Source organism: Chiloscyllium plagiosum, unplaced genomic scaffold (assembly GCF_037043375.1).
Source record: "Chiloscyllium plagiosum isolate Xiang-an unplaced genomic scaffold, Cpla_swu_hap1 HiC_scaffold_7, whole genome shotgun sequence".
In the NCBI taxonomy this organism is placed as follows: Eukaryota; Metazoa; Chordata; class Chondrichthyes; order Orectolobiformes; family Hemiscylliidae; genus Chiloscyllium; species Chiloscyllium plagiosum.
In genome coordinates, this window is record NW_028270145.1 from 39443484 (window position 1) to 39463515 (window position 20032).

At 41.8% G+C, this 20032-nt stretch overlaps 1 protein-coding gene across 3 annotated transcripts in view; it reads right to left on the reverse strand.

Moving 5' to 3' along the window:
* Nucleotides 1-20032, reverse strand: part of lss (lanosterol synthase (2,3-oxidosqualene-lanosterol cyclase)) — a 130285-nt gene that overhangs the window by 53615 nt on the left and 56638 nt on the right. For all 3 annotated transcript variants that reach the window (XM_087988954.1, XM_043693429.2, XM_043693428.2), the window contains exons 13-17: nucleotides 16917-16967; nucleotides 11867-12016; nucleotides 9521-9617; nucleotides 2489-2594; nucleotides 2102-2167 (exon numbers count right to left, since the gene is read on the reverse strand). In XM_087988954.1, coding sequence (XP_087845080.1) covers nucleotides 2102-2167; nucleotides 2489-2594; nucleotides 9521-9617; nucleotides 11867-12016; nucleotides 16917-16967 — 470 coding nt within the window. The remainder of the gene's footprint in view (nucleotides 1-2101; nucleotides 2168-2488; nucleotides 2595-9520; nucleotides 9618-11866; nucleotides 12017-16916; nucleotides 16968-20032) is intronic.

Below are 20032 nucleotides of genomic sequence, written 5' to 3' on the forward strand. Positions count from 1 at the left end.
CTTTTACAAAAATTGATGTTTGACTCATGGTCACTCTTATCAAGATTAGCTTTACATTCCACATTTAAGAGGAGAAAGTGAGGTCTGCAGATGCTGGAGATCAGAGCTGAAAATGTGTTGCTGGAAAAGCGCAGCAGGTCAAGCAGCATCCAGGGAATAGGAGAATCGACGTTTCGGGCATAAGCCCTTCCTGAAGAAGGGCTTATGCCCGAAACGTCGATTCTCCTATTCCCTGGATGCTGCCTGACCCATTCCACATTTAGAGTCATCGAGCTGTACAACATGGAAACAGACCCTTCGGTCAAATTCGTCCATGTTGACCAGATATCCCAAATTAATCCAGTCCCATTTGCCAGCAGTTGGCCCATATTCCTGTAAGCCCTTTCTATTCATATACCCATGCAGGTACCCTTTAAATGCTGTAATTGTACCAGCCTTCACCACTTCCTCTGGCAGCTCATTCCATACATGTACCACCCTCTGCGTGAAAAGGTTGCCTCTGAGGTCTCTTTTAAATCTTACCCTTCTCACCCTAAATCTATGCCCTCTAGTTTTGGACACCCCGACCCTGGGAAAAGGCCTCAGCCATTCACCCTATCCGTTACCCTCTTTTGTATCATCACCTCTCAGCCTCTGATGCTCCGAAGAAATCAGCTAGAGTTTATTTAGCCTCTCTTGATAAATCCTTCAACCCTGGTAACATCCTTGTAAATCTTTTCTGAACCCTTATTATTTGAATTTACATTCCACCAGCTGCCATTTGTCAGAACATTAGCCTGGGCCCCTAGGTTACTGGTCCAGTAACACTTTGATGATGCCATCACCACAACATGATCATATCATCTCCCAAAGGATGAGTGATCTTCAGAATTTTCTATCTCCAGAGCACAATGAAAACAGGATATTGAATTAATTCAAGGGTGCATTTGTTAGAATTTTGATCTACAAGGATTATGGCGGGGGGGGGGTTGGGGGGGTGGGGAGGCATCAGGCAGCATAGTGGAGTTGAGACCTCAAATAAGCTGGACCTTACTGAAGCATGAAACAGGCTTGATGGGCTGAATGGTCTAGTCCTGCTCTTTTCACAGACTGAAAACATTCGGAGTGGTAAACTCGAATAAAAGAACAGAAAGAAGGAACAGAAAGCACAGGAACATGCTGTTCGGCCCTTCAAGCCATTCATCATGTCTTAACTAAACTAAAAAAACAAAACTGCCCTTATTCACTCTGTATCCCTCTGTTCTCTCTCTATTCATGTGATCATCCAGATGCCTCTTAAATGTCGCCAATGTGCCTGTTTCCATCCCCTCATCAGGCAGTGTGTTCCAGGCTCCTACCACACTCTGCATGAAAAACCTCCCTTGTACATCTCCCTTAAACCTTCCTCCTCTCACACTGAACTCGTGCTGCCTCGTAATTGAAACTTCAACCCTGGGAAAAAGCCTCTGATTCTATCTATGCCTCTCATAATATTGTACACCTCTATCATGTCCCCTATCAGTCGCCATCTTTCCAGTGAAAACAATCCTAATCTTTTTAACCTTTCTTCAAAGCCAATGGCCTTGAGACCAGGGAACATCTTGGTAAACCTTCCCGGCGCTCTCTCCAAAGCTTCCACTGGTAGTGTGGCGACCATAACTGTACACAGTACTCCAAATGTGGCCTAACAAGGGTTTTATGTAGCTGTTCTGAAAATGTGTTGCTGGAAAAGCGCAGCAGGTCAGGCAGCATCCAGGGAACAGGAGAATCGACGTTTCGGGCATAAGCCCTTCTTCAGGCCTTTTATGTAGCTGTAACATGGTTTGCTAACTCTTGTACTCCATACCCTGGCTGATGAAGGCAAGCACGCCACATGCCTTCTGAACCACCTTGGCCACCTATATTACCATTATTAGGGAACTGTGGACCTGCACACTCACATCTGTCTATATATTAATGTTCCTAATGTTCCATAATAAATCTTGCTTTGGTGACACTTACCGTCCCCAAGGTGGCAGAAAGAGAAACCATCACACAATGGCTCAGGCTTCACTTCACTGCCAAAATCATGCATTTTACTTCAAAGTTTGTTCAGTATTTGCAACACACACAACCTACTCACCCTTCCCACGACCCATCTGGATTCTGCATTCTCCGACAGTACTCAAGGCCCTTTTCCAAAGTATCACTGAAGAAAATCAGATTAAACTGTTAGAGAGTAGATGGCAGTTTAAGTACAGCTATTGCAAAGTACTGAACAATTCATATCTATGTTGGAGCTGATGTAAATAAAGTTAAAAATAACACAACACCAGGTTATAGTCCAACAGGTTTAATTGGAAGCACACTAGCTTTCAGAGCGTTGCTCCTTCATCAGGTGATAGTGGAGGGCTCAATCCTAACACACAGAATTTATAGCAAAAATTTACAGTGTGAAGTAACTGAAATTATACATTGAAAAATGTAAATGAAGTTATTCCTGTAATTTCTTTATGTCTAGTATACTCACTGGATCTCCCTCACTCTGTGGTATGGATATTTCTCATGGAAGTGTTTTAATGCTTGCATGACCGCAGATGTGCACTCAACATATGTATAATCAATCATTATATCACCTGCAGGAAAAAAAAGACGTATTTAATAATGGAAGCTGTTTGTTGCATCTCATCACTTGGGCAAGGTTGATTAACTTTACAGTATTAAAAACAGTCTTAGACAAGATAAAAAAACATGAATTGAAAAATCATCTTGTGCAACTATGGCATGTCCCAGAGTGTTTTTAAAAGTATATCACTGGCTGGAAAAAGCAGTCACTGTTGTAATGTCGTAAATGAGTCAGCCAATCTGCACATGGTAAATTCTCAAGAAAACATCAACATAACCATGACTGTTGGTCTGTTTTGTGATGTTACTCTGAGGAATAAATATTGTCAGGAACGAAGAAGAGCTCCTCTGTCTTATTTCAAAGTAGTGCCATCCAATAATTTTTCAATGACCAAAAAGAGGAGCAGATCTAATGTAATGTTTCATCTGAAAGATGCCATCTCTGACAGTGCAGGATCTTCGGAGAAAGTCAGGACTGCAGGTGCTGGAGTTCAGAGTTGAGAGTGTGTTGCTGGAAAAGCACAGCAGGTCAGGTAGCATCCAAGGAGCAGGAGAATGGACGTTTCAGGTATAAGCCCTTCATCAGGAATGAGAGGTGACGTATGGACCCTGTGACAGACAGCATCGCAGAGAGGAACTGGAGAGGTGAGGGGTATTTTTCTGACTGAAGTTCCGTGACCAGTGGCGTTTTGCAAGAATCAGTACTGGGACCTCTATTGTTTGTAATATACATAAATGATTTGGATTAAAATGTAGTTCGTCTGATTCGTAAATTTGCAGATGACATGAAAAATAGTAGAGTGGTGGATAGTAAGGAAGGTTAACAAAGGATACAGCAGGATATAGATCAGTTGGAAAGTTGAGCGTAGAAATTGCAGATGGAGTTTAATCTGAGGTGATGCATTTTGGGAGTTCAAATGCAAGACAGTAAATGGCAGTATACAGTAAATGGCATGACCCTTAGGAGCAGTGACGTAAACAGAGGGATCGTGGGATCTTGAGAAATCCATAGCTCCCTGAAAGTGACAACACAGTTGATAATGTGGGAAAGGCAGCATATGGCATGCTTGCCTTCACTGGTTGGGCCAAGAGTTTAAAGGTTGGGAAATCCCGCTGCAGCTATTTAAGACTTTAATACGGCTACATTTGGAGTGTTGTGAGCAGTTCTGGTCACCATAGTATTGGAAGGATGTGGAGGCCTTGGAAAGGTTGCAAAAGAGACTGACCAGGATGTTGCCTGGTTTGGAGTGGATTAACTATCAGGAGACATTGGACAAACTTGGTTTGTTTTTGTCTCGAGCTGAGGATGCCGAGGGGCTGACCTGATGCAAGTATATTCAATTATGAGGGTCATGGTTTGTTGGATTTTCTTTTCCAGGGTGGAAAAGAAATGTCAAATATGAGGGGATGTTGGTTTAAGGTGAGAGGTGAAAAGTTTAACGGAGATATGCGAGAAAATTTTATTTTGACACAGACGATGGCTGGTTCCTGGAATATGGCCAGGGAAGTGGCGGAAGCAGATACGACAGCAGTGTTTAACAATTATTTAGACAGAAACATGAACAGGTAGAGAATATGGACCATGTTCAGGCAGATGGGATTAATTTAGAATGGCATCAAGGTCAGCACAGAAATGGATGGGGTGCCAAAGGGCCTGTTCCTGTGCTAGACTGTTCTATGTTTTATGATGTGAGACCCCTGTGACAGGCAGTCAGCATCACAGAGACAAAATTAGGATCTTGTGACAAAAAATGAGGAAAAGTTTGGGCCCGTATAAAATCCAGTGGGAGTAAGATGGCGAGATCAAGCTCAGTCAGAATGGCAGGAACTTCACCAACGTTGAAAAATACCTGACAAATGTGATGACAGCACATAGCAGACACCTAATTGGCAGATTGGATTAGATTACTTACAGTTTGGCCCAACACCGAGCCTCCGAAGAGCAACCCACCCAGACCCATTCCCCTACATTTACCCCTTCACCTAACACTACGGTCAATTTAGCATGGCCAATTCACTTAACCTGCACATTGTTGGACTGTGGAAGGAAACTGGAACACCCTGAGGAAACCCACGCAGACACAGGGAGAATTTGCGAACTCCACACAGACAGTTGCCTGAGATGGGAATTAAACCTGGGTCTCTGGCGCTGTGAGGCAGCAGTGCTAAACTTTAAAACTGCATGAAGAAAAGGTGAGAGTTCCACCAAAACTTAGATAAGCTTCTAAGTTTTATGGAAGGAATATTTTAACCGAAAGTATAGCAGGAGAGCTCAGCCCTGTGTATTTCACTGCCTATAGTATGTATGAAGTTTTACACCCTCCTGGCAGTCTGGATGATCAGATCTGAAGAAAGTGCCTCAGCACATCCATGAGGCTGAGAGTTATATGGATAACACATTTTTAGACATGGTCATCCTGCAGCTTAAGGAAGTGCAGTCAGAGAAGGAATATATGACCATTAGTCAGACGAAAGCAGGAAAGTAGTCAGGAAAGCCTCCGAGTGCAACTCACTCAAGAACAGGTTTTCACCGACACAAAACAGTGAGACTGACAGCTCATCTGGGGAGTGGAGCCAAAGCCCATGCTGCTCACAGGGAAGCAGAAACAGAGGGAGAATAACATTAGTCAGAGACTCAATGGATGGCAGCTCTGGTTTATGGAGAAACACAGGGCAAACTGGGCCAAGAAACATTGGACGCATTATTAAAAATGTTATAACATTGCACTTGGATAAGTTCAAGTTAATCAGCCAGGTCCAGCATGGCTTTGTCAAAGGAAATAATATTTAAATAATTTATTTAGTTAACTTGGAGTTCTTTGAAGAATTAGTTAATGCTCTGAATAAAGGGAAACCAGTGGATGCATTAGATTAGATTTACAAAAATATTTGATGAACTGCCACATCAAAGCCTACTAAGGCAAATAAAAGCTCATAGTATAGAGGAGAACACATTGGCATGGATAGAAGATTGGCTGGGTAACAGGTAGTACAGAATAAAAGGGTCTTATTCAGGATGTCATAAGTGATGTGACATAGGGGTCGGTGCTGGGGTCACAACTCTTTTCTATTAATGGTTACTAATGATACAAAGATAGATAGGAAACTGACTTGTGAAGTGTTCATGAGGTTACAAAAGGATAAAATAGGTTAAGCGAGCAGGCAAAGATCTGGCAAATGGAGTAAATTATGGGAAAGTGTGAAATTGTCCATTTTGGCAGAAAGAATAAAAAAGCATTTTGTCTCAATGATGAGAGGCTGCAGAGCTCTGAGATGTATGGAGATCTGGATGATGACAGAACATTAGGATGCAGGTACAGCAAGTAATCAGGAGAACTATTAGAATGTTATGTTTTATTGTGAGTGGAAGAGTTGGGCTTTAGAGGGTTGTGGACCTTTGGAAAAGATTGCCATGGAAGCAGAGTCTTTGAATATCTTTAAAGTAGAGATTAATAGATTTATGATTACCAGTGGTGTACAGGATTATGGGAGTGGGTGGGGAAAAGGCAATGAAGTGTTTGATTAGCCATGATCATCATGGATAACAGGATAGGCACCATAGGCTGAATAGCACACCTGTTTGATTAGATTAGATTCCCTACAGTGTGGAAACAGGCCCTTCAGCCCAACAAATCCACACCGACCCTCCAAAGAGAAACCCAACAGACCCATTTCCCTCTGACTAAAGCACCTAATACTATGGGCAATTTAGAATGGCCATCTTTGGACTGTGGGAGGAAACTGGAGCTCCAGGAGGAAACTCACACAAAAAGCAGGAGAATGTGCAAACTCCACACAGACAGTCACCGAGGCTGGAATTGAACCTGGGACCCTGGCGCTATGAGGCAGCAGTGCTAACCACTGAGTCACCGTGTCGCCTCTGTTCTTGGATACATTGAAGAGAGAGAGAGAGAATTCGGAGACAGGCGAGCACAGGGAATCATTTCAACTAGAAAAACTGCCAACGTACAACAATCAAATGTTGGCTGGAGAATTTGTATAGTTCACACCTTTGGAATTAGCGGAGTGGAGGCGAGAAGTAAAAAGCTCAGAGGACAGAAAAATTAGCCTCAGTTCAAATGTCAGCATTTGGATATCTAGCAGTTACCAACAATGTGATGGAGGGCTAGGTGAGGAGTAGTGAAAGTAGCATTAACACAAACCTCCACAAGCAAAGTACTTCAAATAGGCTGAGGGGACCCTGGGTCCCATGACGCTGTGCTTAAAAAATAAAAGAATATTGAACTTTACAGAAATCATAGATTTGAGTCACAAGTTCAATTTCTGACTTCCGGAAGGAGCCAGCAAGAAGTGTCAAGGGGATCATCTATTGCAGCCTCCTTCTGAGGTCCCCAACATTGCATATGACTACTGGCTGTAGGATTATTGTAGACCCTTACAATATTCTACAATAGTACTGAAGACACGTGCTCCAGAACATTCCATGCCCCTAACCATGTTGTTTCAGTACAGCTACAACACTGGCATCGACCTGACAATGTGAAAAATTGCCCAGTGTATACTATACACAAAAAGCCAATTTGTACCCATCAGTCTCCTCTCAATCGTCAGTAAAGTGATTGAAGTTGTCATCAACAGTGCTGTATGCAGTAAATGCTATGAAATAATCTGCTTTCAGATGCCCACTTTGGGCTCTGCTAGGGCCGCTCAGCAACTGACCTCATGGCAGTCTTGGTTCAAACATGGACAAAAGAGCAGAATTCCAGAGGTGAGGCGAGACTGACAGCTCTTGACATTGAGGCTGCATTTGACCCAGTGTGGCATCAAGGAACTGTAGCAAAATTGGAGTCAATGGAAATTGGGAGAAAATTCTCCCACTGGTTGGTGCCACACCTGGCACAAAGGAAGATGGTTGTGGCTGTTTGAGAGCAGTCATTCAGCTCGATGTCTTCTCTGCTGGAGCTCCTCAACAATGTATCCCAGGCATAACTACCTCCAGCTGCTTCATTTCCTCCATCAGTGGTGGGGATATTTGCTGATGACTGCACAATGTTCAGCTTCATTCCTACCTTCTTAGATATGTGTAAATGCAGCAAGACCTAAACAATATCCAGGCTTGGTATGAAAAGTTGCAAATTACACTTGCACCACACAATTGCCAGGCAATGGCCAGCTCCAATAATAGACAAGTTAACCACTTTAACATTCAATGGTGGCCTATCATTGACTAGAAACTCAACTGGACTTGCCATATAAATACTGTGGGTATAAGTGCAAGTCAGAGGCCAAGAATCCTGCAGCAAGTCACTCATTTCCTGTCTCCCCAAAACCTGTCCACCATTAACAAGGCACAAATAAGAATTGCGATGAAACACTCCCCATTTGCCTGGATGCGTGCAACTCCAACAACAATCAACAAACCTGACATCATCCAGAACAATGAAACCTGCTAAACCGGCACCTGATCCACTATATTCAACATTTAATGCCTTCACTACTGACACACAGTATTGGAGTATGTGCTACCTACAAAATGCACGCAGAAATTCACCGAAGATCCTCAGACAGCACCTTCTAAACCCACAACCACTTCCGTTTAGAAGGACAATGGCAGCAGATACATGGGAACACGGCCACCTTCAATTTCCTCTCCAAGTCACTCATTATCCTGACATATTGCCATTCCTTCACTATCACTGGGACAAGATCCTGGAATTCCCTGCATAAGGGCATTGTGGATCAACCCACAGCCGGTGTCTTCAGTGTCACCGCGTCAAAATCCTGGAACTTCCTAACAGCATTGTGCATCTGCTTATATCCTAAGGACTGCAGCTGTTTGAGAAGGCAACTCAACACCATCTTCTCAAGGGAAACTAGGAACAGGCCAGATAACGACAAATCAATTTAAAAAAAAGAAATTCACCAAGGCTCCTTCGTCAACACCTTCCAACACCAACACCATCTGGAGGAACACGTTAAGCAGATACATGAGAATACCACCACCTAGATGAGCCCCTCCAAGTCATCTTCTATCCTATCTTGGAAATATAATACTATTTCTTCAGTGTCGCTTGGTCAAAATCCTGGAACTTCCTAACAGCATTTTGCATGTCCCTACACCCAAGGACTGCAGCAGTTCAAGAAGGCAGCTCAATACCACCTTCTCAAGGGCAATTCAGGATAGGTAGTAAATGCTGGCCCAGTTAGTGACACTTGTATCCCATGAATAAATAACACAAAAACTGAAGAAGCACGTACTGTGGAGCCCAAGGGAGTAAGATCAGAAACCCGTACATGTCGGGAGACAAGAGGAAAGGATGGGAGACCTTCCCAATAATTACACAGAGGAGGACCATGATAGCAGCTTATATATTGAACCCTTTCCGAACCATTCTCTGCAAAATACTGATTGACTATCTCCAACCATGCCCTGACTGACATAACCAAGAAAATTCTAGCAAACAAGTTACTGACCTAATCCACCGTGTACTTTGACGAGATATCTGATAGCAACACTCACTGAATGCAGGACTCAATAGTTTAGAATTGGATCAAACAAAATACCTTTCTTCAGAGTCTAAATTCAGTGCAAACCCTTCTTGTTATAGATAGATGGCACAGAACAACACCCAGTCTTTAAGTTGGAATCTTCCAACAATTTAATCCACAGAAGGGTCTGAGACCTCAAACATTCATTGAGCTTTGAAGAAGAAAGGTATAGAACATAGAACATTACAGCACAGTGCAGGCCCTTCGGCCCTCGATGTTGCGCTGTATAGACTCAAGTGGGACTGTAATTATTCAAACTGAAGCTTTTATATGAAATTCTCTGTTCCAATTCATACCTTCAGGGCTATCAAGATCAGTATTAAAACTTATTGTATGGACAACCAAGATGCAGGAGAACTTATTAAGGTTTCCTTATGTTTAGAAACAAAAACTTTTCTTTTAAAAATTACAAATTTGAGAAACGTACCAAAAACCTCTGAGGGATTCAGAAGTTCGAGCAGTCGTCCCCCGCGCTTTGTCTCGTACGTGGCAAACCCACCGTCAGGGTTTCTCATACTCAGCAGCTGCAATAAGAAAAGCCGGATTAGATTAGTCAAAAGATCAAACCTCAAAATACTGGAGAAACTCAGCAGAAACACCACTGAGATGAAATGTTAATCTGTTTTTTTCACTCCATAGATGCTGTCTGATGGGCTGAGTTTCTCCAGCATCTTCTGATCTCATTCCAAAGCCTCACTGAGTTATCACGCGAAGGGGAGGGCTTTAATGACATTGGGCCACATGGCGGCTGAGAGGAGGGGGGAGACTTTGTCATGATGAGGTTGGCAGAAATGAGGACAGTTGAACGATAGAGTAGGGGAAGTATAAAAGGAGGAGCTGGGTAAATTAGGGAACTGGAATGGGATTTGCACATGGAGACAGAGGTGTGGTTGAGGTGTTAAACAAATACGTCTGCCTATACCTATGAGGCATTTGCTGACAGAGGAGAAAACTCAGTCACCAGAAGGATTTTAAATCACTCAGGAGATGGTATTGGATAAGTCGTCAGATAACCAAGAGGATAGATGAGGTAAGACAGTGGATTCTAGTAAGGCTTTTGACAAGGTCCCCCATGGCAGGCTAATCATGAAGGTTAGGTCGTGTGGAATCCAGGGAGAGCTAGCTACTTGGATACAAAATTAGCTCAATGCTAGGAAGCAGAGGGTGATGGTTGAAAGCTGTTTCTCGGACTGGAGGCCTGTGACTAATGGTGTGTCACAGGGGCCGGTGCTAGGACCCTTGTAATTTGTTATTTACATAAATGATCTGGATGTGAATGCACAAGGCATCATTAGTAACTTTGTGAATGATACAAAATTAGGAGGTATTGTTGATAGTGCGGAAAGATATCAAAAATTACAAAAGGATTTTGATCAGATGGGCAAGTGGGCTGAGGACTGGCAAATGCAATTGAATACAGATAAGTGTGAGGGGTTGCACTTTGGAAAATCAAACCAACATAGGACTTGTACAGTAAACAGTAAGGTCCTGAGGAGTGCTGTAGAATAGAGAGAACCAGAATACAAGTGCATAGTACTTTGTAAGTGATGTCACAGGTAAGCAGGGTGGTGAAGAAGGCATTTAGCATGCTGGTCTTCATCAGTTCAGACATGTGAGTATAGGAGTCAGGACATTATGTATAAGTCGTTGGTGAGGCCACACTTAGAGCATTGTGTACAGTTTTGATCACCCTATTATAGGAAAGATATAGTTTATAGGGAGAGGTTGGCCAGAGTAAGACTGTATTCCTTGGAACATAGGAGAATGAGGGATGACTTTATTGATGTGTATAAAATCATGACGGGCATAGATAGGATGAATGTATATAGTCTTTTTTCCCCAGGGATGGTGAATGGAAAACAAGAGGGTATAGGTTTAAGGTGAAAGGGTAAAGATTTAAGGAGGACCTGAGGGGCACATTCTTCACATGGAGCGTGGTGTGTATATGGAAAGGGCTGCCAGAGGAAGTGGTTGAGGCGACATATAAACCACAATTGGATAGGTACATGGATGGGAAGAGTTTAGTGGGATATGGACCAAATGTAGATAATTGGAACAAGCTGAATGGGCACCATGGTCAGCATGAACTAGTTTAAGTTGAAGGGCCTGTTTGTATGCCGTATTATTCTATGACTCTTACGTAATTAGATGTACACTTGCAACGCTAAGGCATACATATGGGCCAACTGCTATAAAATGGAATGAGAATAGCTACACATAATGCTCCTGCACACCATTCCCAGTTCAATTTGCCAGCAACGCCCACTGTTCCATACCAGTAAATGCTCTTATTCGCTTAAGCTTATAAGTAGGCTGGGTAAGGCTGGGAAGGTGGAGGATGGTGGTGGAGTGGGAGAGTTGGATCATGTGTTTGAATGACTAGAATCTCTACAGTGTGGAAACAGGCCATTTGGTCCAACAAGTCCACACCAACCCTCCGAAGAGTATCCCACGCAGACCCATTCTCCTACATTTACCCCTAACTAATGCACCTAACACTATGGGCAATTTAGCACGGCCAATTCATCTAACACCTGCACATCTTTGGATTGTGGGAGGAAACCGGAGCACCCAGAGGAAACCCATGCAGACACGGGGAGGATGTACAAACTCCACACAGTTGCCCGAAGCTGGAATTGAACTTGGTGCCTAGTACTGTGAGGCAGCAGTTCTAATCACTGAGCCACTGTGCCACTTTTGTAGTTCAATGTAGTTCAATCATTCCGTTGTTCACTGTAAGCATAGACATTCACACTGTTTATCCTCAGCTTACCACGTTGACGGCATCAAACAGTCGCTCCTCAGAAATGTGATCCTTGATGAAGGGACACTTCTCCTGCAGCAGCATTATGGATTTCAAGCCTTCTGCTGTGCAATCTGCTACAATCCAGCCGCAGTCCCGAGTGCTGAATGAGAAACCACCCTGCAACACAACAGTACCAGTAAAGTTACAATAAGCACTTCCTCTCTCTTGATGGGGAGCATGGGAGGGAAGCATTGTGATGGCTGAACTGTTACAGAAGGAACATATGGAGTAAAGAAAGGAACAGGAGCACTATAGCCTACCACAGACCCTCCACTTCTTGGAACTTGCTATCTCATACTGCTCAACCAACTACCAACCCATGTTCCACATTTACCTCCAATACTGTTCATCCTGACTTCTTGCTAACAATCTTTTGTGAAATGCCTTCTCAAAGTCTATGTAGACAATATTTACAGTAACTTTTCTATTCACACAGATGACTTTGGGCTGGATCCTTAAATCCCACCCTCCTCAAATCCATGTTGACCCATCTTGATCATATAATTCCTTAGCAATTTTGGCAAAGACCCTGCCATTTCAGGCAATGGGTCAGTTTACCATTAAGGAATGACTCAGTCAGCCATATATTTGCTGTGTCTTCATTGTAACTTGTGTTCCTTGCACATATACACTCAGGTCTTTCTGAGAATCAACATTTACAAGTTTCTTAACTTTCGAAACATATTCTGTATTTCTATTCAAATGACCAAAATAAATATTCCTCATACCTTCTGCTTGTTGCCCACTCACTTTACCTGTCTTGAGCTTTTTGTGGTCTGGTGTCCTCCTTACATTCCCCCCCTATTGCATGTCAACAAACTTAAGATATATTACTGTCTGCCTTTTCATCAGCTTTGTGATCTTCCATAGTTCACAGCCTGCCAATTTGAAAATTTCTCCCAGCGTCCTGATTGTACCAATCCCCAGTCCGGGCTAATATAACACCCAGCTCATGGAACCCTAACCAAATGCATTTTGGAAATCTAAGGATATTATAATGGCTTTCCTTTATCTATCTTCCTAGTCACATTCTTAAAAATCTCTGATAAATTTGGCAAATAGGATTTCTCTTCCATAAAACCATGCTCACTGGTTCGAATCAGTGCTTTTCCAAGCACTTTGTCACAGATTCCACATGACTGATGTCAGAATAGCTAGCACAATCTTTTGTCTCTGTCTTTTGACTAATGGTTTTACATTTGTTCAGGCACAATCTTGCTGGATCATTCTGAAATCTCGGGAATTTTGGAAGAATTGTTCTTACATTTGGCTGCTCTCTTCCTTTTTACATACAGTACTTGTTGAAGCTTTTACAATCTGTGATTGTTCTTGCCAGTTTACTCTCCTTCTGCTTTTCACTCTTTTCTCTCCTTTGAACTGGCCCTTAGCTGGTTTCTAAAACACTTCCAATCCTCAAACTTATTATTATTCTTAACAAATTATCAGTCTTTTAATTTAATGCTATCCTTAACTACATGGATGGATCTGACTGAGTTTTTGGTTCTCAAAATTCTTGTTGGAAGATTTTGAACAGCTTCTTTTAATGTTTCCACTAATCATTTACCACTTTACCTTTTAGACTATTGACCAGATTAACCGTAGCCGGTTCTCCCCTCATACTGCTGTAATTGGCCAAGTTTAAGATTGTTGCTTGTGTTTTCAGTAAGCCACTTTCAAACTTAATATGTAAGTCAATGGAACTAGGATCACTCGATCTTCTACTATGACATCACTAGTCCATCCTTTCTCCACTGCACAATTCTAGATTGAAAACTACTTTCTCCCTACTTGATCTACAACTGATTGTTCCAAACAGCTATCACAAAAATATCCTTTGAACTTATCTTCCTGACCGCATTGCTGATTCAATTTGTCCAAACTATATTAGAAGTCCCCAAAACTATTACAGTGTGCTTGTTAGTAGCCCCAATAATTTTTTTGTTTAATGCGCCATCCAATTGTTTAATTCCTATTAGAGAGCCTAAATTCTCCACTACCATGGTTTTCAGATCATTCTTGACCTCCGCCCAAACTGAATCTACTTCCTGATTTGAGCCTAATTCCTTTCTCATTCATGACGTTATGACATTCTTTATTATCAGGGTTATTCTTTCTTTTCCATTTGGTTTCTTTTCGAAAAATTTAAATATTTATTTTCCAACCTGGCCACCTTGTTACCATGTATTTGTAGTGGTAATTAGATCTAAACCAAGTATGTAAATCATTGCTTCATAGCACAATACTTAAACATTGCTAAAATGAGACACAAGGTTGCTGCTTTTATGTTGCTCTCATCAGGATGTGCATGGAAAAGAGACTGGATGCATCCATGATTCCTTTCCCAATCAAAAGGTACAATACGTGTACAAGTTACATAAAACATAAATATATTACATCAATTTACTATATAAAAGATGGGCATGTGGAAAATAAGGACAAAAAGTGTCAAGAGATAAATGGATATTAACACCCCTAAAGTAATTAATGAATAACCATAAAGGAAAAGCTGGCAATGGTTGTATGCCTCGCTCTGTCTGAGCACCCTATGATCTGCCTGTACCACTCGCAAAACAAAGCTTTTCACTGTACTCAAGTACATGTAACTACAATAAATCAAATCAAGGATAAGTGTGAAAACGTTCGACAGAAGAATATCCAACAATACTATCTTTGGGTACAGCAGAGGTGATTGTACAGAGGTGGGATGAGAAACAGTTTTGAAAATATTCAGTATTGGTAATAGTTGAGAAGAAAGTCCTGCTGTAGCTGTACATGCCTTGGTCAGACTCCTGTATAACATCTTGGACTCCTTACATAAGGAGGCACAAATATGCATTGGAAGTAGCTCAAGAAGTTTCATTTGCTGACTGCTCTAATGAGAGTGCAGGTTAACTCAAGTTGGGCCCAACCTCCATCGTGATTCAAAGAATGAGAAGTGATATTATTGAAACAAAGTTTCTGAGAAGGCTTGGCAGAGAGAATGTACAACATTTGCTAAATAATCTTGATTATACCAGGAATTAGACCAGATTAATATTATTAATTGGGCTTAAGAGCTGCATTTGTGCGTCTTAATTAGGCAAATAGAATTTGTACAAACATTGACATTTCATTTCCCAATGAAAGAGACGCAAATCTCTGCAAAAATTCATTGCAATACTTTGACCAATCTCCTTGACTGGTCCAAATTCGGTGGGTGCTCAGGAAAGACAAATGGAATATTGACATTTATTTCAAAAGGAACAGGACATAAAAACAGGGAGATTTTGCTACAACTATAGAAAGCACTAATCAGGTGACAACTGGAATACTGTCAACAGTTTTTGGCCCCTTATCTTAGGAAAGACATTGGAGGCAACCCGAGAAGGTTTACTAAGCTGATGTTGTGTTTGCAAGGATTTTCTAATGAGGAGAGGTTGAGTATTGGCTTGTGTTCATTTGAGTTTAGATGAATGAGAAGAGACCTTATTGAAACATACAAGATTCTTGGGGGATAATACAGAGCTGCAGATACTGGAGATCTGAAACGAAAACAGAAATTCTTGGAGAAACTCAGCATCTATAGGGAGAAAGTAGAGTTAATGTTTCAAGTCCAGTGACTCAAGTCAGATGAAGAGTTACAAGACTCAAAACATTAATTCAAACTTTTTAGGGAACATGATAGATACAGAGAAATTAGTTATAGAGTTCAACAGCACAGGAAAAGGTCCTTTGGCCCATCATATCTATGCTGCCCAAATACATCCTCCAAACTATTCTAACTCTATTTTCCAGCACTTGGCCCACAGTCTCGTATGTCTTGGTTGTTTTCTCCTTTGGGAGAGATTAGGACCAGAGGGCATCATCTCAGAATAAGGGGACAGCCATTTAAGATAGAAATGAGAAGGAATTTCTTTAGATTATATTTTAAATTTTGTTGTCACATGTATTCAAGTACAGAATTACAGAAGTACAGTGAAAAATGTATAATGTCACTACACACGGCAGCCATCTCAGGCACCAAGGTACCGAGGTACACAGTAGGAAGAGAAATGTGAGTTAAAACGTTAAGCATTACTTCACAGAATAGTGGAAAAATAAAGAAATAAGGTAATAATTAACATTAAAGTTTTTCACCGTTTAAACTAGGAAAATAAAAGAATATGTTGAGAGAGTAGGTAAAGTAACTGCTGATCAGTCAACTTAGTGAAGATTCAGAGAGCTTAATCTCTCAGAGGATAGTGAATCTGTGGAATTCTTTAGCAGAAAGAGATGTCAAAGCTGGGCAATTAACTATAGCCAGGGCTGGGAGAGAGATTTTTAATCAGTAAATGAATCAAGGGTTATAGAGAAAAAAAAACAGGTAAGTGGAGTTAATTATCAGATCAGCTATGATCTCATTGAGCTGCAGAGCAGACTCAATGAGCTGAATCGCCTTTTTCTGCTCCTATGTCTTATGGTCTGAGAAACAAGATTGATGGCTAACAGTTCTTGATGCAGTGCCATGCCAATGATTTCCTTAGCAATCAGCACTCTTTGTATGCTGTATAAACTGATGCTCCTTTTGCAAGTCAGGTTTCTTGCCATTTAGGCCTGATGAGTTCAAGACAAACAGCTTTGACTGTATTCCTTTTCGCAATGTTGTTACGTCTTCGATGAGCTATAATTTCCTAGAGTTCAAAGACAGCATTGCCTTTCAGCATTGTCTCAAAGAAAGCTCTGGCCACACTTCGGGCACAGACTTCAAATTCAGTGGCTGTTTGCTCACTTTAAGCCTTCAGGAATCACCCCTCCATCACCAATCTCCATCATTGAGACAACCTTTTACACATGATGTGCCACGAAAATATAAAAAGCTGTTCACTTCCAGAGCTCTGATCTTGAAGGAGAGACACTACGCAGTTTCAGACCACAGGAAATCAATCGGAATCATTAACCACAGGGATTGTGGGACAAAATGTCTTGGGTCAGAAGGAACACGAAAGGAACATAGCAGTGAATGTTTGAGCTTGTGAATCAACATGCAAAAACAAATTACCTTACTCATTTGACGGTAATACTTATCATAATCTGGAGGATTGTCTTGAACCTATAAATAAAAAACAGAAAATTTAAAAGATGGTGAATGTTGCTGTTTATTCACTTTCTGATTAGCTTAGTTTCTCTCCCCTTTCTCTCTGGTTTCATTAAAGAGACATTGTCCAGCACGCAGTTTCAATCATAAACCCCAATTAATTGATTCCTGGTAGCTGAGACTGTGGACACGCTTCCCTTGCTAAATATAAATCTTGGGGTATTGTAAACTCTGATCCTGAGCTCTGCCACTCAGCAAAGGTTGCACGTAGTGCCAATCTATGATCTCTCCAACAATGTTCTGATTGTCTGGTGCTTGCTGCCTTTTGGTATTTTCTTGTGCAAAGTAATACAGTTAGTGAATGGGATCTTGTCACTGGCTGATTGTGTCCAATAAGAGCAGCCTCACAATGGAAATAAATCTTTAATTTCTGAGAGAACTTAAGGAGCATAAAAATATAGAACTTGAAGCTAAATAAATGTATATTTCTTTTAACGTGGTGAGCAAGGGCGGGGAGATGAAGGATTACCAATCAGAGGTGCCTGAATGGAGACAGGATGAGGGAGTATGGAATCCCAATATCCTGGAGAATGAGGAACAGGATGCTGAGAGGGAGCAAGTTTTAGTCATAGACATCTACAGCACAGAAAAAACGCCCTTATGTCCATCGCATCTATGTCAGTCAAAAACTACTTAACTATTCTTAAGCCCAGTTTCCAGCATGTGGCCCAATGTCTTGACATCCTATCAGTGCTGATAGGGAACCCAGGGACTGAGTTCTGAGTAAACAGTGTATGTCTGCTTTCATGAGTGGGCAAATGAGGGGATGGAGCCTGAGGATTCCCAAGAACCATCATAAACCCCGATGCATACACAATTTGCAGAGGACCAAGCATAGTCACGCTGTGAAGCTGGGAAGAGCATTCCTGCGAGGTCCCGGTCTGTAGTGTGTCAATGAAAAATAAACTTCCCCAAATGTTCCTTTAGCCAATTACTCAGGGTGTGCCATAAACATATAAACCGCTATTCACTTCTAGAGATCTTTGTGGATTGCTGTTAAGCTGTAAAAAAACTGGTCTGATCTGATGTTGAAAGTCCTCCACTTCTTTTATCCACACATTTTGCCAAAGGGTACTAAAACAGGTGTACGACGTTGTCGACCAGTGTAAATTGATCCAACATCGATTTCAGACTGCTGTCAATGGTACCCCAAGTAGTCAGACCCCTGCCACTAGTGCAGATTTGATACAAAACTCAATCAGAAATTAGTGTATACTGAGCCCCTATTACTTAAATGGGCGGAACGCATCCCAACCAGTATTCTATTTCAGTAACTTCTAATGAACATGGTCCATACCAAGTCCTAGAAAGTTCATATAAACTGAAAAAGAAAAATTTATGATGTATGCAGCACCTTCCAGGACTACCAGACATTCCATATGCTTGACAGCTAATTCATAATGCTGGAAGAGGAGTCAATGTTGTTATGTCGGAAATGTAGCAGCCTGTTTGAGAACAGAAACCTCTTACAAAGAACAAGGTGGCATCAACCAACTGGATTTTATGATGTTAACTGAGGGATAACCTGGACACCCATGACACTTCACCTGCTCTGTTTTGAACTACTGTCACAGGATTTGTTTAATATATTTGGAGGGCAGATGGGACTTTGGTTAAGTGTCTCATCTGCAAAATGGCACCTCCGACAATGCAGCACTCCCTTTATCCTGCACTGGAACCTCGGCCTAAATTGGCGTATTTGGGTCCTGGAGTGAGACTTGAATTCAAATCCTTCTGACTCAGAGGGAGGACAGGTACCAACTGCAGGTTCCGGGATTTAGATGTTTCAGTAAGAACAGAGAAGATAGTAAAAGAGGGGGAGGTGTGGCATTGTTAGTCAAGGACAGTAATACAGTGGCAGAAAGGACATTTGAGGACTCGCCTACTGAGGTAGTATGGGCTGAGGTTAGAAACAGGAAAGGAGGTCACCCTGTTGGGAGTTTTCTATAGGCCTCTGAATTGTTCCAGAGATATAGAGGAAAGGATAGCAAAGATGATTCTGGACAGGAGTGAGAGTGACAGAGTAGTTGTTATGGGGGACATTAACTTTCCAAATACTGACAGGAAATACTATAGTTCAAGTACTTTTAGATGGGTCAGCTTTTGTCCAACGTGTACAGGAGGGCTTCCTAACACAGGATGTAGACAGGCCAACAAGGGGCGAGGGCCACATTGGATTTGGTACTGGGCAATGAACCAGGCCAGGTGTTAGATTTGGAGATAGGTGAGCACTTCGGTGATACTGACCACCATTCAGTTATGTTTATTTTAGCGATGGAAAGGGATAGGTATATAACGCAGGGCAAGAGTTATTGCTGCAGAAAGGCAATTATGATGTGATTAGGCAAGATACAGGATGCATAGAATGGAGAAGGAAATTGCAGGGGATGGGCACAATAGAAATGTGGAGCTTATTCAAAGAACAGCTATTGTGTGTCCTTGATAAGTATGTACCTGTGAGGCAGGGAGAAAGTGGTCGAGTGAGGGAGCCGTGGTTTACTAAAGAAGTTGAATCTCTTGTCAAGAGGAAGAAGGCGGCTTATGTTAGGATGAGAGCCAAAGTCTCAGTTAAGGCACTTGAGAGTTACAAGTTAGCCAGGAAAGATCCAAAGAGAGAGCTAAGAAGAGCCAGAAAGGGGCATGAGAAGTCATTGGCAGATAGGATCAAGGAAAACCATAAAGCTTTCTACAGGTAAATCAGAAATAAAAGAATGACTCGAGTAAGATTAAGGCTAATCAAGGACAGTAGTGGGAAGTTGTGCATAGAGTTGGAGGAGATAGGAGAAGTACTAAATGAATATTTTTCATCAGTATTCACACTGGAAAAAGACAATGCTGTCGAAGAGAATACTGAGATACAGGCTACTAGAATAGACGGGATTGAGGTCCACAAGGAGGAGGTGTTAACAATTCTGGAAAGTGTGAAAATAGATAAGTCCCCTGGGCTGGATGGAATTTTCCTCAGATTCCCTGGGAAGCCAGGAAAGAGATAGCAGAGCCTTTATGTCGTCACTGTCTAC